At 53.5% G+C, this 26,561-nt stretch overlaps 1 protein-coding gene across 3 annotated transcripts; it reads left to right on the top strand.

Moving 5' to 3' along the window:
- The first annotated feature begins 1,601 nt into the window (after nucleotides 1-1,601).
- On the top strand, nucleotides 1,602-25,345 carry SEPTIN3 (septin 3). Of its 3 annotated transcripts, none has more exons than XM_043562758.1 (11): nucleotides 1,602-2,958; nucleotides 9,657-9,848; nucleotides 13,691-13,819; nucleotides 14,242-14,323; nucleotides 15,408-15,545; nucleotides 16,936-17,053; nucleotides 17,937-18,032; nucleotides 19,635-19,734; nucleotides 21,382-21,433; nucleotides 21,724-21,817; nucleotides 23,971-25,345. In XM_043562758.1, exons 1-11 carry the CDS (start codon nucleotides 1,638-1,640, stop codon nucleotides 24,034-24,036), a joined length of 2,388 nt encoding a protein of 795 aa, XP_043418693.1. In that variant the 5' UTR covers nucleotides 1,602-1,637; the 3' UTR covers nucleotides 24,037-25,345. The 3 variants fall into 3 exon arrangements, with proteins under 3 accessions (XP_043418693.1, XP_043418692.1, XP_043418691.1); XM_043562757.1 differs by lacking the exon at nucleotides 1,602-2,958 and adding an exon at nucleotides 5,274-5,415 and having other exon boundaries at nucleotides 19,638-19,734; XM_043562756.1 differs by lacking the exon at nucleotides 1,602-2,958 and adding an exon at nucleotides 5,275-5,415.
- Nucleotides 25,346-26,561: the final 1,216 nt, after the last annotated feature.

Here is a 26,561-nt window from a genome sequence, read left to right on the forward strand (position 1 = left end):
GACCTTGGAGCCCACCTTGGGGAATGGCTCATCCACACAGACTACCTGCCAGGGTCCTTGACCTCCACCTCTCCCCACCTCCAGGTGGTTTGTCACTTCCATCCCTGGGCTGGGCAGCCTTCTCCAGCCCCACCCCCAGACGCAGAGTTTCAACAGTGTCCCTGCCATTCTCCTGGCCTCCACTTCCGTTCCCCTCTGATCCCTCTGTCATACTGCATGGGAGTGACTCTTCCCACCAGCAGATCTGACGAGGTCATCTTCCAGGGCTGAGCGTCCTTGTGGCCTGGGTTGGTCTTCACTGCACCCGTGGTTTCTATTCCCCGCACCACCGTCCCACCCCCTACAGCCTAGGACTCCCACAGTGGATTTTCAGGAAGATGCCACACCCTCACCTTTGGGTCTTTGGTGTGAACAACCCCTTGGTCCAACCTTCCTCCTCTGAGGCCCAACACTGAGCTAATGCTTGGTCCAAAGCTCACCTCCAGCTTAGTCCTGCCTGCTTCACTGCCTGGCACCGCTGGGGATGTTGGGTTCCCCCGGGGGCAGGGACTGTGGCCTGGTCACTGGACAAGCCTCCTCCCGCGAGCACTTGCCTCTTCACCTCCCCAGCCTCACCTTCACCAGGCTCCTCTGCAGCTTCAGCAAATTCTGGCTCCAGCAGCCAGGGGCTTTTTCCTGGTTCTGGGAGGAAGCCCCAGAGGCAGACTCTGTTTCCAAGCCAAATGGGTCATCCCTCGGCCTCCTACCTGGATGCCTGGACTCCTGTTTTGGCTACCATGGGTGGGAACCCAGAGCACTCTGGCCCCTCCTGAAAAAGACAGGTAGACAGGCTCCCAATAACCACTCCCCTCCTGCAGGGTCCCTGAACAAGGCCCCGTCAGACCAAGGCCCCAAGACTGGTAGTGCTTTTTTTTTTTTTTAACCTTTAGATATCTGTGTTTTTAATAATTAGTATAAAACCCAAGCCACTGAGGAGCCCATAATTTTATAGCTTGATATATTACAAGTTTTCTTTCTTTTTTTTAATGTTTACCTTTGAGAGAGAGACAAGAGTGTGAGCAGGGGAGGGGCAGAGAGAGAGGGAGACATAGAATCTGAAACAGGCTCCAGATTCTGAGCTGTGAGCACAGAGCCTGACGCGGCGCTCGAACTCACGAACTGTGAGATCATGCCCTGAGACGAAGTCGGACACTTAACCGACTGAGCCCCCCAGGCACCCCACAAGTTTTCTTGTAAATGTATTTCTTGTAATATATTTCTGTTTTCTCATTGTTTAAAAATTATATTTAGAGTTAAGCTTTATATATATGCATATATATTTGCCCATTTTTTTCAATTACAAACCGAACAATTTTTGAAACTATTTCATACCTTAGTGGCTAGATAATATTAAAATGGTAATCGCGTTTTAACGAACAATTACTCTGTAACATTTCACCTAACTTAAATATTTTACATTTTAAAATGGTGTCTTGTTTCCTAAGACCCTGGCAAACGCCGGCAATTAAAACTTAGTCTGCTACTTAGCAAAGAAGTTTTCATGCTCTTTATTAACTAGGAATCCAAGAAATGCAAGCTGAGCACCTCACCCCTGCTTGGCCTCTTCTCTCTGTTGATTGCCTCAGGGGAAGACCTGCATGGATCACAGCTTTGAGATGCAGCAGCATGGAGCCCCCAGCCCTGGAAACTCCCTCTCCCGCAGCCACCTGCTGGGACGCCCTGCCCGCTCCTCAAAGCTCCCTGGAGGGGTGTCACCCCTCATCCCTGTCCTCAGGAAAACCATCCATCTGGATGCCTTCCCTCAAAGCCACATCCCACAGGCTTCCGGCCGACCGGGCCCGGGAGCCGGAGCCTGGAGTGTGTCCTCACCGGAGACCAAGCCCCGGAAACTCAGCTCCACCTCCTTAACACTCCGTCAGAACAGCCAGGCATGGCCCTTGGGCCCCCTGCCTTCTCACTGGGAAGAGCTGCCCGCCCCGGGCAGGGAGGCTGCCACCCATGGAGGAGGGAGGCTGCCCACCCCAGCCTCACGATCTGTCTCCCTAGTGCCAGGGGGCAGAGTCCACTCTGAGGGCCCAGGGAACCCAGGATTGGCCAAACCCAGCAGGATGCCCATAGTGGAGAAGCCCCTGGTGAGTTCCTACCTGGCCCTGCCATTTCAATCCCGGTTAGCCCAGAAATCACCAGGCCCTGCAGGGCCAGGCTCAGTGGGTCAGAAACACCCTCTCCCAGTGGCTGCCCACGTGACTACCAGAACTTCTCCAGGAAGAGGCAAGCCCCGGTCCAGGGGTATCCCGAGACCCCAGCTGCATCTCCAAAGGGCCACCTCCACCATGGGTCCTGCGACAGCCATGGATTTGGCTCCTCTGGACACAACCAGGCCACGCATAGTCAGACATGTCACTACAATGGTCACCAACAAGCCTAGTTTGACTATCAATCTGGCCGCACCAAGCACATCCACAGTGGATACAGGCACAGAGTTCCCTGCTCTGGATACCAAGCTGGGCACAGCCACGGACTTTGCTACAGAAGGCACAACCAAGTTGGACACGGTCATGGATTTGGTAACCCCAGACCCAGAGAAGCTGGGCACAGCCATAGCTACAGCAGGCACAGCCAAGTCAGATACAACCACAGGGGGTACAGCCACGGATTTGGTGGTACCAGGTGCAGTCAAGCTGGGCACCACCAGGACAGACACAGCCATGGCTTTGGCTAGAGCGAATACAGCCAAGCTAGACATAACTACAGATTCTTTTGCTTTGGACACAAGCAAGCTGGGCACAGCCACGGGGGAGACCACCCTGGACAGAGTCATTAGCCTGACCACATCAGCCACCTACCCACTGATGCCAAGCAGAAGCACAGACCCAGCCCCGGACCGTGCTACTGCGGATGCTGTGACAGATGGGACCACAGAGCCCATCATGCTGGACCTGGCCAGAGAAACCAAAGGTAATGCAAAGAGCTTGGCTGGGGATGCGGTGGGCTGCCGTAGGGGGTCAGGATCTATTGGCCAAGAGATGGACACGTCAGGAAAGGGAGGTGGAACTAAGGTCAGAGGTGAATGTGCTGGGGGCAAGGGGAATGAGATTGACGGGCAGAACACAGGGGATTCACTCTGAGCTGGGTCCCAACCTGCCAATCAGAGGTGAGGTAGAGCGAAGCCACCAGAAGGAAAGTGTACAGGGGTAACTTGTGGAAGAGAAATTACGCGGGGTCCTTCCTTTGGTATCTTCCATGGTTGTTTCTTTGTTCCCTGAAGAGCTGGAGGAGTCAGGTGATCTGTAGGTGGGTCCAGCTTTAAAAGCAAACCACCTGCAGGAAAATACAGACCAGCACGTCAGGAAGTGGTGATTTGTCCGACAGCCATCACTACAGTGTTCCTCTCGATGTGAGCAGTGACCTCACCTGAGACCTTCTAACTCAAGCACATTCAGCCTTCCAAGAAGCTATCTGTTGCTCGAAAGGTGCCTCACCCGGCATACTCTTCCTTGATCCCTTACCCCTAGCCCTTTAGTCCAAAAGGTAAGCTGGAGACTTGTACGTATGCAAGTCCTGCACAGAGCTTTAAGTAGGCCAACACAAGGGCTAGACGATCATTTGGTCTCAGAGAGGATGTGACATGCCCAAAGTCATGCAGCTGGTTGGTGGCAATAAGCTAGTGGGAACCCAGATCTTGGAATTCTTCTTTGGGCCATCCCAACATTCCCAACATTGCACAGGCTCAGATTCTGGAGCTTGGAAAGCATCCCATCTGTCAGTGCCTTAACTGGGTCTCTGGGAAGCCAGACCCTCCTCATCTTGCCCCATACATTCAGTCTGGGGCAGCTCTCCCAGGCCCCGGTCTTCCAGTGGGGCCCCTCAACCCTGACAGCCCATTTCTTCCTGAACGGACCCTGCTCCGATTTCACTCTCTCAGCTACAAGCACCGGCACCCTAGAAGCCTGGGTTTCTTCCTCTTCATTATCTTTTGCTCTCCTTCACCCAACCAGTCTATTTCCAAGTTTGTTGATCTACCTCCTCAGTACTTGGCTGTCTACCCCCTCCGCTCCAACCCTCTGCCCCTGGGATGCCACAGCTCCCTCCTGCTCCCCCACCTCCCCCAGGGCTCTCAGTCCTCCATGCAACTGCCATAGGGACTCACATATTCGATGGCAGCACTTTCATTGGCTTCCCTCAAAAGTCCAGCTCCTTAGCCTGGCTTCCAAGACTTCGGACTTCTCCAGCCTCTAGCTCTATATTTCCACCTGGAATTTTCTCTGCTTTGGCTGCATCAGGAGCGGCGGCGTCCACGGCACCATGCTGCTTACCCCTCTGGGTCTGCTCACGTCTGCTGCCCCTATCCACAGAGTGCCCTTCCCTTCCCTCCCACCAGCATGTATTTGCCTTTCTGTCTTGGCCCCCAGCTTCCCCATGAGCTCTTCCAAAATCCCTCTCTCCCCGGGATGCCCACCGGAGTACCCTGTGCGTACCCCCTGCCCTCTCCATTAGGACAGTCCAGCTTTCCTGTCTCCCCCGCTGGAACTAGAATGGTCATCTTCGTCCCCGTGGCCCCCAGGGCCTGGCACTGCACTGTCCATTAATGGTGACCGAATGCATGACCTTGTTTTTCCTGATGGATAAATGGAGGCTCAGGAAAGTTCCTGACCAGTTCAAGGTCACAGGGCTCACCATCCCCAAGCCGGGCCTGGAACCCGGGCCCCTGACTCAGGGCTCCGCAGGCGCCCGCGCCTGGGCAGAAGCGCGCCGAGCCCGCGCAGCATCCCCACTGACCGCGTGACTCGCGCGCGCATCGCCCGCACGCTGCAGCCACCGGTCCCCGGCGCCCCCCGCCCCGCCCCGCCCCAGCCTGGAGGGTAAGAGGCCGGGAGCGGGATGGGGCGGGGCGGGCGGGGCTCGGGACTGGGTTGCGGGCACCTCCCCCCGGCCAGGCGTCCCGAGTTGCAGGCGTAGCGACCCGCGCGCCACCCTCTCCCCCTCCCGTCGCCCGCAGCCGGAACCAGGTACCCGCTCCCGCGTGCGGGCTGGGGGAGCGCGGGTGCGGGCGCGGGCGCAGTGGGAGGGGGAGGGGCCCTCGGCGGGGCCGACAGGCGCGCGGGTCACGTGGTGCGGGTGGCAGCGGCGGCGGCGGCGGCGGCGGCGGCGGCGGCGGCATCCGTGTGCGCGGGCAGGGGCAGCGCGGCGCCGAGCGAGCCGAAGCGAGGTCCGGGGCGGGCGCGGCGGCGCGGGGCGCAGGGACGGCGCGGCCGGGCCGCGGGCCGGGCGGGTGGGCGGAGAGCGCGGAGGGGCGAGGCCCGGCTGCGGGGGCCGCTCTGCCCAGGAGGAGCCCGCGCCCCGCTCAGCCTTGCAGCCCCGCGCCCTGAGCATCTCCCGGGAGGAACAGAGACAAAGGAGGATTCATGTCCAAAGGTAGGGCGGCCGGCCGGGCCACCGGCGCCCGCTGGGAGGAGGCTGCGGCCCCGGAAAGCCCGGCTGGAGGTGCTGCCAGAGGGAGGGTTGATGCGCCGAGGAGCCCACGCACGGTGACATATGCACGGACACACGCACACACGGTGGCACACACCCCGAGATATACGTGCCCGAGGAAATGCACACACGGGATCGCGGGGAGATGCAGAGATCCACGGACACACAAGCGGGGACCCAGATGCACACAGAAAGCCCCACGCTAGAGCACACCAAGACACGCACACCACGCACAGGTTATCAGGGCCACCTACAGCCAGATGGGAGACCTGTACTCTGACACAGAGACCCTTTCCCCACACACAGGCGCACACGGAGACAGGCAGAGGCACCGAGACAGCTGGTGGTCTCCAAGGGAACTCATTGGCCTCCAGAGGCCTGGGAATGGGGGAAGGGGGTGTCCCAGGGCCCTTTGCAACTGTGAATGGGAAAGGACTAAGATATCTTCTGTGATCGTTTTCTGGGAGCGGGGCTGGAGCTGGGGCGGTCTGGAATTGCCTCTGCCAGTGCGGGTGGGGTCTTGAAGGCTGCTAGGGCTGGGAACAGGGGAAGATTCCAGTTCAGGAAGGGAGGGAGAGACCCTTCAACCCCCTCGCCCCCCAGGCAGGTGCTGTTCTGGAAAGATCCCCTCCCCCTGCTGCCACCTTCCCAACAGAGGGGTGGGGTCCGGGGGGCCAGACAAAGACAAAGCCATTTGTTTGTCTGTAAAAGAAAGCACCAGGGTCCTTGCTTGGCATTGGGGAGGGGGGTGCTGTTTCTGTGGGGGACTCAAAGCTGAGTCAGGTGGACAATGCCTCTCCCAGAGCATTGATGGGGCAGGTGGCTCCTGGAGGGGGGTCGGAGGGTGGGGGGTGCTGACAGCTCCTCTTCCTCTCCAGAAACCCCGGGAGAGCTGGGAGCTTAGGAGGAACCCAGGGACCATCTAGGCAGGATGGCACTTGAACTATATCCTGCCACCTTCATCCTGAGCTCTTCCCACCTTTGGGGAACCCCTCCCCGCATCCTTGTTGCAGGGGAGGGAGAGGGTCTCTCTTAACAGAGTCTACCCCTTTGACTGTGGCCGACACAGGAGCCATTTGCTGGCTGGGGGGTCAGCTGCTCTTCGAAGGGAACAGCATGTGAGGGAGAAGAAAGGTGATGGTTCTGAAATGACAGGTGTCTCCCTGTGAGGCATTCATTCATTCAATCATTCATTCATTCATTGCTGAGTGCCTGTGTTATGCTAGTTTCAATGAGGCACAGAGATCAATGGGACATGGCCTCTTCCCTGAAGAAGGGTGGGAACTAACCTATGTTCGGTGCCAGGTAATTTATGTCCGTGCTTTTGCATAACGTTCACAGCAACCCAGCAAGGTAGGTACTGTGCCCATTTTCCTGAGGAGACAACTGAGCTCACAGGGGTCATCCAGGTGGGAGTCAAGCCTGGGCCAGCTGCCCATCTGGGGTTGGCATGGTGGGACCAAGGGAGCTGTCCACGCAGAGGATGGAGCTATAGAATTCAACTCCAGAGCAGTGTTTGTCCTGTTCCTGGGAGCTGTCGGGCACCCTCAGCAGACGATGGACCCTCAGGGGCAAGGTCCTTGTTTGGGGTCCAAAATTCTCTTTGGTATTAAGTCTCGGGTTGGCTGGAGTAGGCTCCCATTTGGCAGCATATGAAATGTCCTGGAAAGGATGGAGGGAAAGAATGAACGTGATGAATACAGGGTATTCAGGGGGGACAAGGAAGCACTGAACAGGGGCACCCATTTCAGGGAGGAAAGCAGAGGTTGTCCCAGAGGTAGCCCTTGAGCACAATGGTGAAGACGGAGTAGGAGTCAGCCACAGGCCGGGGTGGGGAAGGGTCGTCCAGCAAAGGTCGTGACATAGTGACCCGCCACACGTTTGCAGTACTCGTGGCAGATGCGTTGTTGTTAGCATGTGGCTGGCATGTGATCGGCATGTGCTTGAGAGAGGTAACATGCCACCAGGTGCTCTATACGGTGCGCCCACGGGGGCTGCTAGTAGGCGCTTGGTGGTCCTAGAAGTTGCCTGGGAATCTGGTAGGCAGCCCCTTCTTGCCACCAGGGTCTGTCTTTTGGGAATGCTCTTTTAGGATGCTGCCATGGACGGGCCAGAGCAGAGCAGGCCATAGTTAAGGGCACGCACTTTACGAGGATACTAACAAAATCCCCCTTGAAGAAATACAAGACTCACTTTCCAAGTTGGTAGAACAGGGTAAGACCCGCCCGCGCCCCCAGCCGGCCCCAGATGGATCTGTCTCACAACACAGGTTGTGGGACCGAATGGGCTTAGCTGTAGAGGCATGAGGGGAGGGGCCTGGGCCAGCCGTGGGGGCAGCTGGGCAGGGAAAGTGGGGCATGGCCTCCAGTGCAGGTGTGCGGAGTGGGGCCTGGGAGCCACGTGCAGCGAGTGGAGGAGCAGGCCAGGCTGTGAGAGTCAGCTGCTGCAGGGCTGAACCAATCTTGCTGCTGCCTGGAGCCGCCTGGCTGGCAACAGCTTCCTAGGAGGTAGGAGGGAGCCACGCCAGGCCCTGGGGAGGTCCCCAGGCTTTGTCAGATTTGGCTGCGCCCGGGAGTGACAAGGAAAGAACAGTTTCCCATTGGGAGAGAGAGTCTTGCCAGGGCTGGTGGAAGGGCCAGGTGGTGGGGGTACGAGAACAGACTCCTGGCTGAGTCTGGGGGTGGGGGAGGGAGGCACTCCTGTCCCCCCACCCCCCTCTTGCCCATCTGCTGCTCCGCCGGTTCTCCCTGCGAGCCTGAGAAATCTGCAGGAACCACAGGATTCCAGAAGGGCAAAGCTGGAAGAGGTCCTTAAGGGAGCGTGGAGTCCAATAACTATGCTGTGTAATTAGCATTGCTTTCACACGCCCCACTTCGTTTTGTCCTGCTGACAAGCTGGTGAACTTGAAAGGGGCAGGGGCAAGAGGGTCCGGGAGGGAGTGTGAGGCACTGTGCTGGGGGCTTCTAGGCATCATGGCTCATGCGATGCTCACCACAGCCTTAATCATGATCCTGTCCAGTTTCCAGATGGGGAAGCAGGGGGGAGCGGGGGGTGGGAGGGGATGATTTGCCCAAGTCCACACGTCTGGCAAGTAGCAGGGCCAGGCTCGTTCCGCTGTACCACACGTACCCATTTTATGGATGGGAAAATGGAGTTGCTCGATACTGAAGCCTACCCTGGTACACATTGGTCCTGCAAGGAAACACACAGATTTCTCTTGTGTGTGAACATACCTGTGATCTGCCAGACCCGGAGGGATGTTGGCCTTTCCCTCCTAGAGAAGGGCTGTGTCCTCGGCCTCCTCTTTCTTTGCTACCCATCATTCCTTTGCTACCCACCATCCCGTGAACACGCTACGTCATCTTAGGCAAGTGACTGCTCCAATCTGGCTGCGTCTCATCCTCTTCCCACTGGTTGAAAGGGGAGACTTATTCCTTCCACAGATTTAAAACTATGGCTAGGATGATGTCTGGGACCCCTCAGGGCACAGACACCCCTCCTTTGCGGTGGTGCTCATGGAACAGAGGGGACACGGAAGCTGGGGGCAGGGGTGGTACTCCTGCGGTGTGAGGGGGTAACCCTATTTGCTTCTAAAAGACAGAGCAACTGAGGTCAGGGACAGTTAATAGATGTTAGGTTCAGTATCCTAAAAGGTCTTAGCACTTTATCTGAGGAGGCATGAGTCAGGTCAGAATAACCCCAAATTATCTTTTAGACTGGTGGTTCGCCACTAGGGTTATGCTACCCCCGGGAGACATTTGGCACTGTCTAGGGATATTTTTGGTTGTCACACCCGACATCAGGGATGCCACCAAACACCCTACAGTGCACGGGACAGCCCCCTGCAATAATTATCCAGCCCCAAATGTCAACAGGACCAAGGTGAGAAGCCTGGGGCTGGACACACAGACATGCTTCGGAGCAGCGAGTGCACAAGAAAGTGCCCCAGCGGCTGGAGAGGCTGGGCACTGAGCCCAGTCTGGCATCTGACTTGCTCTGTGTCTTAGGGAAGGCCTTTCCCCCTGGGCCTCGGTCTCTCCGTGAAATGAGGTGCCCATACTGGGTGACACCTGAGGTCCCTTCCAGTCCCAACTCTTTGTAATTCTGTATCAACAGAACAATACCGTGGCTTCTGTGCGACTTCTGTTTGCCTGCAGCCCACTTCTCCCACCTTGGCTCTGCAGGGCTCCCGGAGGCCAGGACGGACGCAGCCATGTCAGAGCTGGTGCCTGAGCCCAGGCCTAAGCCGGCAGTGCCCATGAAACCCGTTAGCATCAACTCAAACCTGCTGGGCTACATTGGCATCGACACCATCATCGAGCAGATGCGCAAGAAGACCATGAAGACTGGTTTCGACTTCAACATCATGGTGGTCGGTATGGAAGGCAATGGGGTCACTGGAGGCCACGGTGGCGGGCAGTGCTGAGGATCCTGTTTCTTTCCCTAGGATTGGCCTCAGCCCTGGCTTCCTTAGGATGAGCTTTTTCCGGGAGGAAAGATTTCACGATGCTGATCACGAAAGCTTAAGCCTCTTCTCAAGACTAGTTGATCCAGGGGTGGGAACTTTGGGTGGATTGTCAGCCTGGCCCCGTCATGGGTGGATGGACACAGGCAGCCTCTTAGGCATGCTCAGCCTGTTTTCAGGTGTGCGGCGTGGGGAAATCGTCAGTGTCCTTTCCCGCTGGTGTCAGATAGAGGGTGATCTTACTCTCTTTTTTTTGGTGTTTATTTATTTTTGAGAGCGAGAGTGAGAAAGAGCAGGCATGAGCTAGGGAGGGCCAGAGAGAGAGGGAGACACAGAATCCGAAGCAGGCTCCAGGCTTTGAGCTGTCAGCACAGAGCCCGACGCGGGGCTCGAACTCACGAACCACGAGATCACGACCTGACCCAAAGCCAGACACTCAATTGACTAAGCCACCCAGGCACCCCGAGGGTGGTCTTGTTTCTGCTCTTTTGTAGTACTTTAAGGTTTAAAGAGAATTTCCAGGACATTGATTGGTCACTGAGTAGTGTCGCTGGGTCACAGAATGTAAGAGCAGGAAGGGACCCTTGCCTGGTATCAGTAGGACATTCACTCAGTTGCTGAAACAGGGACCTGGGCATCATCTTTCTTTCTCCTTTCTCCCCCAGTCCAATCAGTCATCAAGACCTGTCAGTTTTGCCTTGTGAATCTCCCTTAGGTCTGTCGACTTCTTTCCATCTCCACTGTGACCGCTCTTAGTTGAACTAGGTCTCCCACCTGGATTGCCACAGCCACTGGACTCAGGGCTGCTCAAAGATAAGGGGCTGGCTGGAGTTTAAATCATCTGACAAGTCTTGCTATAAAAAACATCAACTGAAGGGCGCCTGGGTGGCTCAGTTGGTTAAGTGTCTGACTTTGGCTCAGGTCATGATCTCGCTGTTCGTGGGTTCGAGGCCCGCATCGGGCTCTGTGCTGACAGCTGGGAGCCTGGAGCCTGCTTCGGATTCTGGGTCTCCCTCTCTCTCTGCCCCTCCCCTGCTTGTGCTCTGTCTCTTTCTGTCTCCCAAAAATAAATGTTAAAAAAAAAAAAAATGGAAAAATGCCCCATCAACCGAACTAAACAGTGTGCTTCGTGTTAAGGTCAATTTACTTTCTGGTGCAAATTTCTTATCTCAAGAATGAGTAGCAAATGGTTCATGGACCTCGGCCCCCAGGCCACACTTTGAGGGGCAGTGACCCTCCTGGTCCTCTGTCTTCTTTTTGCTTCAGTCCATTATCCATCAGTGACTGAATAATTTTTCCAACCTGCAGAATTCCTCAGGTCACCCAGCCTACTTAAAACCCTTCAGTGGATTTAAGGACTTAAACTCCTAGCCTGGTCTGGGTGCTACCTTGCCACTCACCTGTTACCACTTCCAGCCTGGCGTTCTCCTCCTCGCTTGTGAGGAAAGTTTTCCTGGACTCTGCTGTGCTCTTCCCTGCCTCTGAGCCTTTGACTATGCCATTCCCTCTGTTTAGAACTCCCTTCCAGCTTCTCCTGGGTCTTTCAAAGTTACTCTGCAGGTTTCAGCTTCGTTGTTGCTCCTACCTAGAAGTCCTCGATTGCAGAAAAACTGGATTATATTCCCTCCAGTTTGCTGCTATAATGCCCCGGGGCTATCTCTTTCATAGCAATTATTGTGACATACCGTAACCTCCTGCTTATTACGTTTTGGTCTTCCTCATGCTAAATGGCTTCTTGAGGGCAAGGATGATGTCTTGCTCACCTCTCCACCTCCAATTCTGGCACAGCACTTGGCACTCAAGAGTACTCAGTGAGCAAGAGACCTCAGAAAACAACCAGACCAGGAATGAGAAAGACATACAGGCCACATGGGCTGCCTGTCCATCCGCGCCGTGGGGAGAGGCGCTGCCGATCGGCCATGGCTCACGTTCAGGACTGAGCTGACGGGTAGTCTTTTTAACCTATGGGTCTCGGTGGCTACTACCGATTGAGCAGCTAGAATGAGAAATGCAGCTTCTTTGCTATCTCAGGTCCCATCAGCTCCCCCGCTTGCCACCGCGTTGTCGGTAAAGAAACCAGGGAAGCAAACGCGGCCAGTCCAAGGTGTTCAGGGAAGGAGCACAGTTGGGTCTGGAGCTTTAGGCTCTTCCCCCCCGAGCCTGGTCCTTTTCCGAATATACCACAGGGATGCCCTAGATCAGCACTTCTTTTTAAAATTTTTTTAAAAAATTTATTTGTTTGAGGGAGAGAGCATGTACCTGAGTGCGAGCAGGCGAGGGGCAGAGAGAGAGGGAGAGAGAAGATCCCCAAACAGGTTCCGCGCTGTCAGTGCGGGGCCGACGCGGGGCTCGAACCCACAAACCGTGAGATCATGACCTGAGCCGAAATCAAGGGTCAGACGCTTAACCGACTGAGCCACCCAGGGGCCCCCAGGCCGGCACTTCTGACTTTACTGTGCACATGATTCATCTGGAAGTCCTGCCTAAGTGCAGATTTTGAATCATAGGGCTGGGGCGGGGCCCGGGACCCTGCATTTCCTACAAGCGTCCAGGTGATGCTGACACCATTCAGCAGTTTGCAGGGCCTGCTTGTGTGATCCTTGTGCATGTAAAAGTTTGAGGAGCACGGGGGCGCCTGGGTGGCTCAGTCGGTTGGGCGTCCGACTTCGGCTCAGGTCACGATCTCAAGGTTTGTGGGTTCAAGCCCCGTGTCCGGTTCTGTGCTGACAACTTGGAGCCTGGAGCCTGCTTCAGGTTCTGTGTCTCCTTCTCTCTCTGCCCCTCCCCAACTTGTGCTCTGTCTCTCTATGTCTCTCAAAAAAATAAATAAATGTAAAAAAAATTAAAAAAAAAAAAGTTTGAGGAGCACGGCTTGGGCCAGTGGTTTTCAAGTACCCTTTAGTTGCAAAACTCCTCCTTGGAATGAAATCTGCTGTGGCACGATGTGTGTAAAACAGGTCAAAATGGCGTGCCTGATTGGCTCAGTCAGTAGAGCATGTGACTTAAAAAAAATTTTTTTTAATGTTTATTTTTGAGAGAGAGAGAGAGAGAGAGAGAGAGGGAGAGAGAGAGCCTGGGAGGAGGGGCAGAGAGAGAGGGGACACAGAATCTAAAGCAAGCTCTGGGCTCTGAGCTGTCAGCACGGAGCCCGATCAGGGCTCAAACTCACGAACCGCGAGATCATGACCTGAGCTGAAGTCGGCCGCTCAACCGACTGAGCCACCCAGGTGCCCTACCTTGCACATATTTTATTAGGTGGGGGCTAATCTCTCTAGGAGCACTTCAACTGGGGATAAAGAGAGCTCTGCATGGGATTCACAGGGCTGTGGGATTCAAAGGCAAATTTTGCTAGCAGATGTTATGTATGCACTGAGGCAGTATCAGAGGGCCAAGGAGTTCCGCCGTGACATTTAGATTATTAAAGACTAAAAACGTGAGTGGAGCAGAAACAAAACAGAATGTCACTACACTAGACAAATCCAGAGGGTTTCCCCCTTCCCAGTGGTCCTGGAACTCTGGAAAGGAGGAAAGAATGTGGAATTCAACTGATGTCCCAAGTCCCCCTCCAGTACCAGGGAACTGTTCCCACCTGCCTTCTCTCCCACTTAGTCCTTTGCCCCCAGTGAATGGTGAACTGGGGGCATGGCCTGGATCAAGGCTCTAGAATTCTGTAGGCTCATGGGAGAGATGGCCTGCTCAGGAGGTGGACACGGGTCTTCCCCACCGTGTCACCCTCCTCCTGTCTTGTGGCAGGTCAGAGCGGACTGGGCAAGTCAACGCTGGTCAACACGCTCTTCAAATCCCAGGTGAGCCGCAAGGCCTCCAGCTGGAACCGGGAGGAGAAGATCCCCAAGACTGTGGAGATCAAAGCTATTGGGCACGGTGAGGACCGGGCAGGACCCCTGTGGCCGCTGTTCAGAAGGGTCTCTGCCAGAGAGGGAGAGACGGGCAAATGAAAGGCAATCTCAAGACAGAGGAGAACAGAGGTCTGAAGTCTGTGAAGCCAACTCCTTGGCTAGAAAAGGGAGGGGGGATTAAAAAGGAAAGAGGTGGGGCTTGAGCTGGATGATAACACGAGGGTGGGATTTAGACAAGCAGAAAGAAGCAAGGAGGGCCCGGCAGGTGCAGGGAACAGCGTGAATAGAGCTATGGAGGTGGGAAGACCCAGAACTCAACTTTTCCAGTAATTGGTCCTGAGGAAGGAAGGAAGGAGCCTGGGTCTCCCTGACCGGTAGGAAGCAGGGTACCCGGCATCAGCTGGAAGAGTGACCTCCCTGGTGCCTTCTCTGTTCACCCCCCCCCAGTGATAGAGGAAGGCGGGGTCAAAATGAAGCTGACGGTCATCGATACCCCGGGCTTCGGAGACCAGATCAACAATGAAAACTGGTATATGTCTGCCTGTGAGATTTCTGCCCTAAAGACTCTGCAAGGAAGACGCTGAACACGGTTCAGATTCATTCCCATCGAGAGCCATCTGTACCCTTCATGCCGAGGGGTTAAGTGGGAAGGCTTACTAACGGACCGCAGAGGGGCTTTATAAAGAGGCGAGGGAAGAGGCTCTGGTGGGAGGCCAGTGCAGAAGGAATTTGGGCTGTGGGGTTACCTACAGGTGGCCGAAGGGCAGGGTGGACAGAACAAGGGGAGCGGTGGTAGGCTGACCTGAAGGCTGTGGCAGAGCTTGGCCTGTGGGCAATGTCTTAGCCCTGGAAGAAGAGAGGAGGGTGGGCCATTTCTATGAGGAGAGAGCCTCTGGGACTTCACCGAGCAAAGCTGCAGTGCGTATGCAGCCAAGGAGGGCTGTGCAGAATGTAGATGGAAAGTTCCAGGCAGAAGCTTGCTCCCAGATAGGGATGGAGACCATTGTTCCTCTGTGAGGGAGCTGGGTTCTGCCACGGATAGGCAGGGCCACTGGACAGCACAACTTGGAGCCTTCTTGGAAAAGTGACCGATCGTCCTCTTTCCTGGTGTTTTGAATGCTCCTCGAAGGAGAAAGGTGATCGTAACATTGGCAGCAGTCAGGGTAATGAGTTGTTGCCACGTTGAATATTTTCTGTATGCCATTGCTACGTTAAGGACCAAACCTCTGTTCTTGTGTGTGCTTCTAGGCAGCCGTGGGTCCTCCCACTTTAGTTGTGAGAAAACAGCCTCAGGGAGGGTAGAGACTTCCTCAGAGCCTCCCAGCTAATAAGGAATGGAGGTGGGGAGAGTGTGTGTTGCTTTCTGGAGTGGGGCGGGGTTCTGCAGGATCCTCTGGCCCAGTCAGAGGACCGGGTCTCCATGGGGGTTCTAGCCTTGCTGATGAGGAAAGCCGTCCGTGGGAGCCTGAGGGAGGGTGGGCAACCCACCCCAGGCCCCCCAGGGGAGGTAGAAACGAGAGGGATGTGAGGGCCCTGCTGCCTGACCATGTCTAAGGTGAGCCCCCAAGTCCTGTCTTTCTGGGACATCCGTCTGCTTTCTTCCCACCCTCCAGTTGGGAACCCATCGAGAAGTACATCAATGAACAGTATGAGAAGTTCCTGAAGGAGGAGGTCAACATTGCCAGGAAGAAACGCATCCCTGACACTCGTGTCCACTGCTGCCTCTACTTTATCTCCCCCACGGGACACTCGTATGTATCAGTCCCATGCCCATGGCTACACCTAGCTCTGGTTTGCGTCATTCTCCAATGGATAACTAATAATCCCTGGATTCAGCTGGGGCCCCGGATGAGCCCCAGTGTAGTCATGGCCCTGTGATCCCCTAGACTTCCCCTCAAAAAGGCTGACTTTCTTACCAGGAGAGTAAAGCTGACCAACACCAGCCCCCCCATGCTGCCCACTGGTGTTCTAGCACAACTGTGCCAGCAGAGAGGGGTCGACATGTGAACACAGACGGCTCCTCGCTTATTCAGTAGATCTCTGCTTTGCCCAAGGCTGGGGGTGGGGGATGGGCAGCAGAAGAGTAAAACGGGAGCAGGCAGGGTTGTTGAATTGGGGTGGGTGTTTGGGGTGGGTGTGGGACCCCGCTGTAGGCATTTGGTGGGTGGCCAGCCCAGCATGTCTAGAGATGAAGGCTGGCAACGAGCAGAGCATGCTGGGAAGTCCAGTTGTGAGTCGCAGATGGGACAGCACGATAAGGAGTGCGGACCTGGGATAGAGAGATCCAAGTGGGCACGAGGGCATGCCTTCCATAGCTTAGTACTGAGCCCGTCTGCTGGGCCAGAGTTCAGTTCTTGAGAGGACGACACAGGCAAGGCAGACCCCCAGGTTTGGAGGAACCAGGTAGTCAGCGGGTGTTTGAGGGTGGGGCCCAGGGACTCAATAAAAAGGTTTGCTTTATCCTTCCCTGGAATGTGGACCCAAGGTCAGAGCAAGCCAGCAGACAGCCTGACTTAGTAAGTCCCCAGGACTGTGAACTAGAGCCAGACTGGGGCCCCAGAGCCTCGGGGGAGCTGGGCCCTCAGAATATGGAGAGCCAAGGTCCCCAGCTGGGCCCCTGCAGGACTAAGTGCGGGCTGGGAGAAGGCCCATCAAAAAGTGCAGTCCTGGGGGCGCCTGGAGCCCCAGGCGGAACACGTGACTCTTGATCTCAGGGCTGTGACTTCCAGCCCCACATCGGGCATGGAGATTACTTAACAACAACAACAAAAAAGTGCTGTCCCACTAGCAGAATAAGATAAACAAGTAACCGTGACCCAAGGACACATAGGCAGAGACGACAGCCCACCGCTGTTCCCAGAAGAAAAAGATCCCCACGGCAGGCAAGCTGTTCTGAAGAAGCAGTGTGAGTAGGGCTGCTAGAGGAGGGGCAGGATTGGAAGAGAAAGGGAGATGGTGGTCCAAGTGGGGGCAGAGACTTGGAGTCTGTTCCGCAGGCTGTCAGGAGAGGGAGCAGCCCCTTGGCCTCAGCCAGTTTTCCCGGCCCAGTCCCTCTGTCCCGAGGGTGGCCCCGGAGTGGTGGCAGTGGCTGAGTGGGGGAGGGCAAGGTGGCTCTGACACCCCACCTTCTCTGGGCCCCAGCTTACGACCTCTCGATCTGGAGTTCATGAAACACCTCAGCAAAGTTGTGAACATCATCCCTGTCATTGCTAAGGCTGACACCATGACCCTGGAGGAGAAGTCTGAATTCAAGCAAAGGGTGAGAAGGCCCCTCCTCCTTTTCCTGTCCCCACCCTTCCCCCTCCCCTGGTCCAAACCATGTCCTCTCCTTGATTATTATACACCCCCCTGCCCACCCAGCCCCTATTTAGCCATTAAAGAAGCTGGGCTGACAGTGTCTGTGGACAGAGAAGTTTGCAGCCTCAGGCTGCCTTCTTCCCAGCCACCAAACTTACTGGCAGAGACCGCTGAATACATAAACCACCATACACAGGAGAGACCACTCCTCGATGTTAGCTTGCTTGAAGGGCTAAACTAATTAATTAACTTCCCGCTGGTGTTTATTAGTGTCTTCTATAAGCTCCTCCCTGTGCTGGATGCATGGGGTTGGAGGTAGGGGCATGTGGGTGAAGTATAAAGACGTTGCTCCCTTCCAAAAAATTACAATCAGGTAGGCCACTGAAGAAGTCCCGGGTGGCTTCCTGGAGGAGGTGAGACATAAGTCGAGCTTTGGGAGAGGGCAGACCTATAGGCTTGGGGTGAGGAGCCCCACTTCTCTTCCCTGCAAACAGGAATATGACACATAGTAGCATGAGCACTGCCCATGTGGAATCTGTACTCAGCTTGTCTAAATCCTAATCTTATGGACCCTGCGATGAGCAAGCTGCACCCCCAGACTGTTCCTCAGCTCAGGCTGGGCTGTAGCGGCTGTATGACTGGGGCTCGTGTTTATTAGGATCTTCCTGCTGCTCAGGGCCTTGGAGTTCGAAGATGACTGGATTAGCAAAGGCTGATTCATCCCTCTGACTTCAGCACACACGTGCACACACATACACACACACTCACACCTGTGTGAGCGTACCCCACCCCCTCCCCGCATTATCCTGACACTTGGCTACCTTGCTTCTCTTCCTTGCCCCTAGGTTCGAAAGGAGCTTGAAGTAAATGGCATCGAGTTCTACCCACAGAAGGAATTTGATGAGGATTTGGAGGACAAGACGGAGAATGACAAAATCCGGGTGGGTGCCTCGGGCTCTGTTCATCACACAAATGCCCCCCTTGTTACCAGTGGGATGTGGATCGTGTACCCCTCCTGTCTTTCCACCTGCTTTTCCCCTTTCATACTCTCTGCCCCACCTCTCCTGACCCAGACCAGAAGTGACGTGGGACAGGATGAGGACTGGGGCCCTTGCCGGGACTGTGAACTTTGCACCCAGAAAGCCAAAGTGCGTGTCCATCCCAGGCCACCCAAAAAGTTCTTTCCCCGGAGGGCCTGGCAAAACCAGGGTGTGGTTGATGGAAGGGCATGGACAGGAAGAGCATCAGGCTGGGGTCCAAGGCGTCTATGCTCTAGTCAGAGCTCTGCCTCAGTGTCCCCTCCATAAAGTGCAGGGCCCAGGCTAAGTGAGTGGCTTAGAGGCTTTCTTTCCCCTAGAGGAACCGTTTTAAAAAATGAAGCATCAGACAGACCTTCTGTATATGAAACATGAAAACAGAGCTGCTCTGGCTCAGCGACACAGGCACAGAGCACTGTCTTCTCAGCAGTCCCTGGGGTGTCTCCTGGGGATGCTAAGGCTTCATGTGATTTCCGTGGTCCCTTTCAATGTCAAACTTCTACGATTCTGGGACTTTACATCATGATCATGAGTTCTCGTCTGGGCTTTTCTACTAACCACTGTGACCTAAGACAGATCATTTACTTGCTATGGTCTTGTGTCTCCTCCTGGGTTAAGGGTGAATAATCTACCAGAAGCCCCTTACCTGATATAGCTGAGACACGTACGGGTTAATTGGAAAAGCCCATCAAAGTGAAGAAATCATTTAAAAAACGATGCCTACAAATCTTCATTGTTTTTAAGGAAATATTTCACTAAATGATTAAGTGAAAATAAAACGTATACATTCCATTCATTAAGCATTCTTTTCATATTGAGACAAGGCTGCTTCTTTGAGAATAAGTTCAATCTTAAGACAAGCGCAGCTCACCTTTATCAGGTCTTTCTGAAACTCACGTTTCAGAGAAGCAACTCTCCACGGTCATACGTCCTCAGCTTCCATAATAGTTCATTTGTCCAGTAACAAGGACACATCAGGCAAACGGATTTGGGAACAAACGGCTGTCTTGGTGAACATTCAGCCCATCTGGGGGAGCGGAGGGGCCCACGAACATCAGACAGTGGCCTTGGAGCTCTGAGAGGTCAGCGGACGTGGGCTTCTGCCAGTAGGTTTCATGCGAGGTAGTGTGAAGCATCAGTTACGTGGTTGTCAGATGGGTAGGTATCACTTAAGAGAGGTCTTTCTATCCTCTCTTAGCTCGCAGAGTTGTTCCAAGCCAAACCAAACGCATTAAAGCAATAAAAAGTACAAAGCGTTCTCCTGGTGAAGGAAGGCCAACTTACTGAGGTGAACCAGCCAGGTAGGGGTGCAATCAGGGGTTGGACCCAGGACTTCAGACTCCTTTTCAGGAGACAAGAGCCTTGCCCTTGCCCCTTGCCATCAGTGGGATCACTGAATGAGCATCAGAAATGTGCAGTTCGAGGCTAGAGGCCCAAGACTCTATGCCGTCCTTGGAGGCCCAGACGGCACAGGAGGTTGACGTGCACATGTGTGTGGTTTGTCAGCAGGAGAGCATGCCTTTCGCTGTGGTGGGCAGCGACAAGGAGTACCAAGTGAATGGCAAGCGGGTCCTCGGCAGAAAAACTCCCTGGGGGATCATCGAAGGTAATCCAATGCATCTTCTTGAAAAACTGGTTGCTGGTCAATTACGCTTATTTATTAAGCATCTATAGTTCAGGGCGCTGTCCTGGCACGTAAGATGTAAACTGAATGCCAGCCAGATCCTGCCGTGAGGAGCTTACTGTCTAATGGAGAAGATGAATCTCAGAGGCAGGAAGTGATTAAAGGCCAAGTTAGCACCTGACTGGGAGACGCTGACTTTGACTCGTGTGTCAAAGGAGTTGAGAGCATAGAGAGGTTAATGAGCACTGAAAAAAACCAGAGAAAAGTTTTCACATGAAAGGGGACATGAGCCGACAGACTGCTGAAGGGTGGTTCAGATGTGGCCATTTTCATTTTGTTATGAATGGACGGGACCTCTAGAAGGTCAATAGTGATCCTGAAAGTTTTCAAAGAATTGCATTAGCGATCTCTTTCAATGTGATAACCTTCTGCAGGGAGCAGGGTGACGTGACTGTTCTCAGAACATGAGCTTCTGAGGGCCTTGAGTCTCAGACAGGTTAAGGGTCTTGGCCAAGATCACATGACTTGTTAGGGGTGAAACTGGGACTTCAGACCCAGATTTCAATTCCACAACTGAATTTATTCCATTTTCCAAACCAAGTTCATCTCATTGTACCACATTGTCTCTCATTTGCCTATGGCCCTGTGTTGGGATTTTTTTTTTTTTAATATCATTTTCTCACTGCCTTGAATTGGAATCTTTTTTTTTTTAAACGTTTATTTATCTTTGACAGAGAGAGAGAGACAGAGCATGAGCGGGGGAGGGTCAGAGAGAGAGGGAGACACAGAATCGGAAGCAGGCTCCAGGCTCCGAGCTGTCGGCACAGAGCCCAACGCGGGGCTCGAACTCACAGACCATGAGATCATGACCTGAGCCGAAGTCGGATGCCTGACCGACTGAGCCACCCAGGCGCCCCTTGAATTGAGATCTTTTAATGAGAATGTCTGTCTTGTCCATTAGATTGTGGACTAGAGGATTCATGTCTTAATTCCCTTCTGCCCCCATAGTCCTTGGCAAGTGATTTGCAGATAGTAGGTACTCAATCTGTATTGAATTAGATTCATTGTAGTGCATCGCCTTTTTAAGATGGGTCGATAGTTATTTGCTGTGTGTGTTACTGTCTTCCAATCAGGTTATAAGCTCCTTAAGGATAGGAATTGTGTCTTAGGTCTTGGGCAGATTTTTAGACCCTCTGTATATTAGTTTCCTTTCCTATAAAGTGGGATATAAAATTGTCCCTATTAGCTGTTATTTCACAGAGTCTAGAATAGTATCGTATTATTGTAGCTGCTCAATAAATATTTGTTCAGGGGCACCTGGGTGACTCAGTGGGTTAAGCGTCTGACTCTTGGTCTCAGCTTGGGTCTTGATCTCAGGGTCATGAGTTCAGGCCCCACGTTGGGCTCCATGCTGGGCGTGAAGCCTACTTAAAAATAAATAAATAAATATTTGTTCAATGAATAAAATCCCATGCACGGAAGTGCCAGGATGAGCAAACCTCTGGAAGGCTTACAATACATTATGTGTCCTGTGGCTCCCTCCTAAATGCCAACATGATCTGAACAGAAGTTCATCTGCTAGGTGTTGCCACATTAGTGAAATGACCACCTGTTTTGTTTTGTTCACAGTGGAAAACCTCAACCACTGTGAGTTTGCCCTGCTTCGAGACTTTGTCATCAGGTGAGATGCACCCCTTCCCTTGGATGGCAGGTTTATGTATTTGGGGTCAGGAGGCCATCTGTTCAGATCTACTTCCTCCGTCTCCGGGATTCTCTGACAGCTCTCTGCCCCCATTCTAGCTCCCATCATGAAGCAAAAGGGGCTGAAGAAGTATCATTAGCTCTCTGGCATGGGTCCCAGTCACTGGGGCCAGGCCATGGAAGTGACATGTTAACCTCGGATGTGGGTCAGTCTCTTCCTCTTCCCACCCTTCATCACATCCCTCTCTCTTCTCACCCTTTGTCCTTCAGGACCCACCTCCAGGACCTCAAGGAAGTGACACACAACATCCACTATGAGACCTACAGGGCCAAGAGGCTTAATGACAACGGAGGCCTCCCTCCGGTGAGCGTGGACACAGAGGAAAGCCACGACAGTAACCCATGACGACCCTTTCTCTATATCATCACACATGCCCACTTCTCCACACACGCATCCCGGTACCACCACCACCCACCTTCTTCCTTTCTACTCTGTCCCCCAGGCCTGTCTGGTGTTTGTGGAGTTTGTCTACAGTGTGTGTGTGTGTGTGTGTGTGTGTGTGTGTGAGAGAGAGAGAGAGAGAGAGAGTGTGTGTGTGTGTGTGTGTGTGTGTGTGCACGCGTGTGTATACATGTGCAGGGGTGAGGTATTTTCACTGCCCTCCCTGGAAAGTCCCTTGTAAGTTTGGTTCCTCCATGGCTGTCCATTATCTGTCTCCTTTCCTTGTGTCCCAGAGCAAAGCCGTGTGCCTCACTCCAGAGGTCTAGGGGAGGTTTCATTTAAAAATGATGGGGAGCAGGTGAGCCACAGGTAACTCTTCCTTATCTCTGAACCCGCCCACAAACTGGAACTGCAGAGACCCTCTGAGGACAGCTTCGGAGCTGGACCTGGCGGGGGTGGGGGGTGGGGGGTGGCAGTCTAGGGTGAGGCCAGGACTGCCTAGGGGAGGGAAGGTCAAGGGAGAGCAGGGTAGACCGGAGCGGGGTTCCTGCAGAAAGATTTAGTGCCCAGAGGTGGAGAAGAGAGCTCTACCCTTGAGTCTGTGTTGCCTTCACTGTCCAAAGCCCAACACCACCTGTCACTGTCTGTCGTGGTTGCAGACTGCTGCTTCGCACACGTGCCTCGCTTCACTCACCTCTGCTCCCATTTTCTCTCTTTCTCCCCCTGCCCTCATTCTTCATCCTGCCCCTCTCTGACTTCTTTCAATTGCTTTGAGTCTAATCCACTTTACCTGCATTTCTATATCTAGGATTTATGCCCAGTCTACTTTCAAAAATGACTTTAGGCCACCTTAAAATAAAATCACAGCCAAGGCACGTGACAGTACAAACCGAAATTACGAGAGAAATCAGATCCACGGGGAGGAGTGGGAAAGAAAGTTTCTGGCGCGCACAATGAATGTGTGTTGGCCCGGGCAAAGGAGGAAGCAATGAGTTACGCAGTTCCCAGTATCTGGCTCAAAAGCACATGTGCTGGTCAAGTGAGACAGTCTTTCCTTAGGCGTTAAGTTCTAGAAGACTTGAGTCTCAACAAGTTTTAAGAGCAATACACGATCTTTGCCTTTCTCAGTGGTTTGGCTTCAGAGACCAATTTTAAACGGCACCTCAGTTTCCTCCATCAGGATTCTTCCTCCTTAACGCTGGCTTCTCTGCTGCTCACTTCCCATATGCTTGACTCCCTTTTGACTTCTTTTCTGTTCTCTCTCACTGTGCATGTCTGTCGGTCTGTCTGTCTTTCTCTGCTTTTCCCTGATTCCCCTTCCTGACCCCTGTAGACATTCCTAACCATACCCACATACAGTTAGCCTTTTCTTGCCTTGCCCTCAGCCCTGTATTTATCAATGCGTATATCTCCCCTGATTAGTTTACAAATTACCCTTTCTCGTTTAGTCTGGAAGGTGGCTGAAACTTGGGGCTGGGGAAACAATGTAGCCTTAGGTAAGGGAAAACACCAACTGCTACAGTTTACAATAACCTCATACAACCTCCTGTTCCATCTCCTGGTCCAGCCCTAGGTGTTTTACTGGTCCACTACAAATCCCAGCATTTATAGTCTCTTGTCACTCAGGTGCTAGGAAAACACAGACCAAGATTCGGTGGACCAGGAGAAAGAGGTGGGTGACCCCAAACCGGTGACCGAAAACCTATGGTCTCAATCTTTCCTGGAGGCTCTTTACCAATCCCATACACGTCCTCCCCCACCCACAAAATTCTTCCAGGGTAAGCACCTGTCAGCCTAGAACAGCAGCAGGGTTCAAGCCCAGAGGTGGTTCCATGTCAACAGAAGAGGGATCCCTGGTGTATACAGCAGGCAGTCGTGAATGCAGACGTGGGACTGGCCACCTAGGACTAGCAGGGGGAGGTCTGGCGGGGGTGGTGGGCGTTGGAGAGGTTGAGTAGGGAATGGTGCTTGGCCACCCCAAAGCCATGATCTCAGCCTCCCTGGAGAAGCTGTTTTATGTGTCTGCTGCCAGCTGCTGGTCTCCACACCCTCAACCGTTCTCAACCCCCCTGCAGGGAGAAGGCCTCCTGGGCACTGTCCTTCCACCCGTGCCAGCCACCCCCTGCCCCACTGCTGAATGAAGGCCATTCCAAGTGCTGCTTCTCCCTCCATCCCTCCCAGCTGTTATTGCTGCGGGGCCGTGGCCTTTTTAGTGCCGTGCTTGCCCAGCCCACCACCACAGCCCCCCTCAGCTCTCAGCAGGTTGGAGGGGCCAAGCTGCCTCCTTAGGACAGTGGCTTCCTCCATTTATCCAAACCACCCCCTCTCCTCCCAGTGGAACGGAGCTCTCGCCAGCACTGCCCTCCTCCATCGTCCGTGTCAGCCGGTCCCAGCCCATCCGTAAGGTGAAAGAACTCATCAGGAGCTCCTTCTGCCCTTGCAAACCCATACCAGCTACTTGTAACCATCTCCAAGAGAAATGGCATTGCTCCCCGCCCGTTCATCTGCATGAGCTCCTCTTGGCTTCCTTCAAGGGTCAAGAAAGCAACTTTTCTGCTTGTCAGGTTTGTTGATGTCAGCTGTGTGAGCCCCAGTGTGGGACAAGGGTGTCTCCTTCATTGCCTAAAGCTTATTTATAATGATGGGTCACTACAGATGTGGGGGGAGCAAGGGCTAGGGTCACTTAAAAAAAAATCACCACTTGTGGCTGGCCCAGGATGCAGTCTCTCTCTCTCTCACACACACACACACACACACCCCTGCCCCCATAATGCAGCCACTTAGGAAGAGTGGTTTTCCTGAAGAGACATTTCTGGAATTGCCTCCTTTATCCTCAAACTTAAAAAAAAAAAAAAAAAAGAACTTAACAGACAGAAAATTCCAGAACCCCACAGAACGGGACTCTAGGGAGAAAAAAAAAAAACAAAACACCCCACCCTTCCATCCACTTAGCAATAAGAGGGATCCCTTCCCACCTACCCCGACTACTCCTATCCCCGCCTCCACCCTGTTAATGTGAGTAATGAATTAGCCTGGCCACAGTCGGTCACTGTAGGCTAGTGGAGAATGCCCACTGGAGGGCAGAGCCCCCCATCAGATGCATGAATGTTTGCGAATGTTGGCTGCCACTGCCCCACATACTGTGTCTTTATGGGATCCCCTCCCCCCACCCACCCACCTCTGCCATCTCCACCTGGACACTACTTTTCTCAAAGGCTGGTGACTTGTGGGCCATTCATCTACAACTCAGTCCTGACGGAGCAAGAGGCCCAAGCCTAGGGGATGCAAGAACGACCCATTTCTTAAACGTTACCAGTCCCAGCCAACCTTTTGGTGACATTATGGTTAAATTTCCCAATTGAAAGCAAGCCAACAGACACTCAAACTGGTTGTGTAAATGTTGCTAGACTTTATGTGTTGTACAACTAAACATTGCTGTTTGAACAATAACTGCCTGGCCTGTGTCTCATTTGTGCTCACTCCTTGGCCAAATTAGCCATTACATCATCTCACCCATGGGCGGAGGGTGAGATAGGGACCATCTTGGTAAGAAGTAGCCACAGAAATTATAGATGGAAAACATTTTGTGAGTCCAATTTTTCTTCATTTGGCTTGAGGATGGACTTCGGTCATTATTTATTCCACGTGTATGTTTAATGTTTATTTCTTTTGAGAGAGAGCAGGGGATGGGCTGAGAGAGGGGGGGAGAGAGAGAATCCCAAGCAGGCTCGGCATCATGCGCGTGGAGCCCAATGTGGGGCTCAATCCCACAAACTGCAAGATCATGACCTGAGCCGAAACCAACAGTTGGATGCTCAACCAACTGAGCCGCCCAGGCGCCCCTCCCTGGGGTTTTGTACCCAACATGGGTGATGGAGCTAGTATGCTAGACCTTGAGGGATGCTGTGCTCTGTGTAATCTGTCTCCTTCAATGTAAACAGGGTTTATTTTCACTTAATGAATTTCCTAGCTTTTCCCTCCTTTCTCCAGAAGGCAAGAAACCCAACTCTATGGAAGGAGTGGACCCATCTTGCCTAGAGACCTGCCTGCTTTACAGTGAATGCTTTAAGAGTAAGAATTTAAGGGGCACCCGGGTGGCTCAGTCGGTTAAGCGTCTGGCTTCAGCTCAGGTCATGATTCACGGTTTGTGAGTTCAAGCCCTGCGTCGGGCTCTGTGCTGATGGCTCGGAGCCTGGAGCCTGCTCTGGATTCTGTGTTTCCCTCTCTCTCTGCCCCTCCCCCGCTCACCCTCTGTCTCTCTCTCTCTCTCTCTCTCTCAAAAACAAACATTAAAAAAAATTTTTTTTTAAAGAATTTAAATTTTAAGCACTAGCTTCTCTCTTGTGTTTTTCAAACTTAAACCAAACTTCCTCTCTTTGAGGTTCCTGGTCTCTTCTGCAGCCAGCAAACAACACCACACGCTATTTTTCTGAATTTGAATGTGATGACCATACGCAGTTGTGTTTGGAGCCTCGGTATTCTGTAGGGTGAATGCAAGGTATAGAAGAACGGTGTGGCGGGGGGGGGGGGGTGTCATTCAGGTTAAATGATGAGGACCAGAACCAGAGGGCAATTGCCACATCAAGATGGAGAGGTGGGAAGATTTGAGCGACAGAGTAGTTTTGCAAACTTAAAATATCACAGCTAAGGGAAAACAGTTCTTTTA

Source organism: Prionailurus bengalensis, chromosome B4, assembly GCF_016509475.1.
Source record: "Prionailurus bengalensis isolate Pbe53 chromosome B4, Fcat_Pben_1.1_paternal_pri, whole genome shotgun sequence".
NCBI lineage: Eukaryota > Metazoa > Chordata > Mammalia > Carnivora > Felidae > Prionailurus > Prionailurus bengalensis.

Coding starts and splice junctions, on each gene's coding strand:
- SEPTIN3 (XM_043562758.1), top strand. CDS start 1,638: ATGGATCACAGCTTTGAGATGCAGCAGCATGGAGCCCCCAGCCCTGGA. Junction 19,735..21,381: donor TCCCTGGGGGATCATCGAAG/GTAATCCAATGC, acceptor TTTTGTTCACAG/TGGAAAACCTCAACCACTGT. Junction 21,434..21,723: donor CTTCGAGACTTTGTCATCAG/GTGAGATGCACC, acceptor TTTGTCCTTCAG/GACCCACCTCCAGGACCTCA.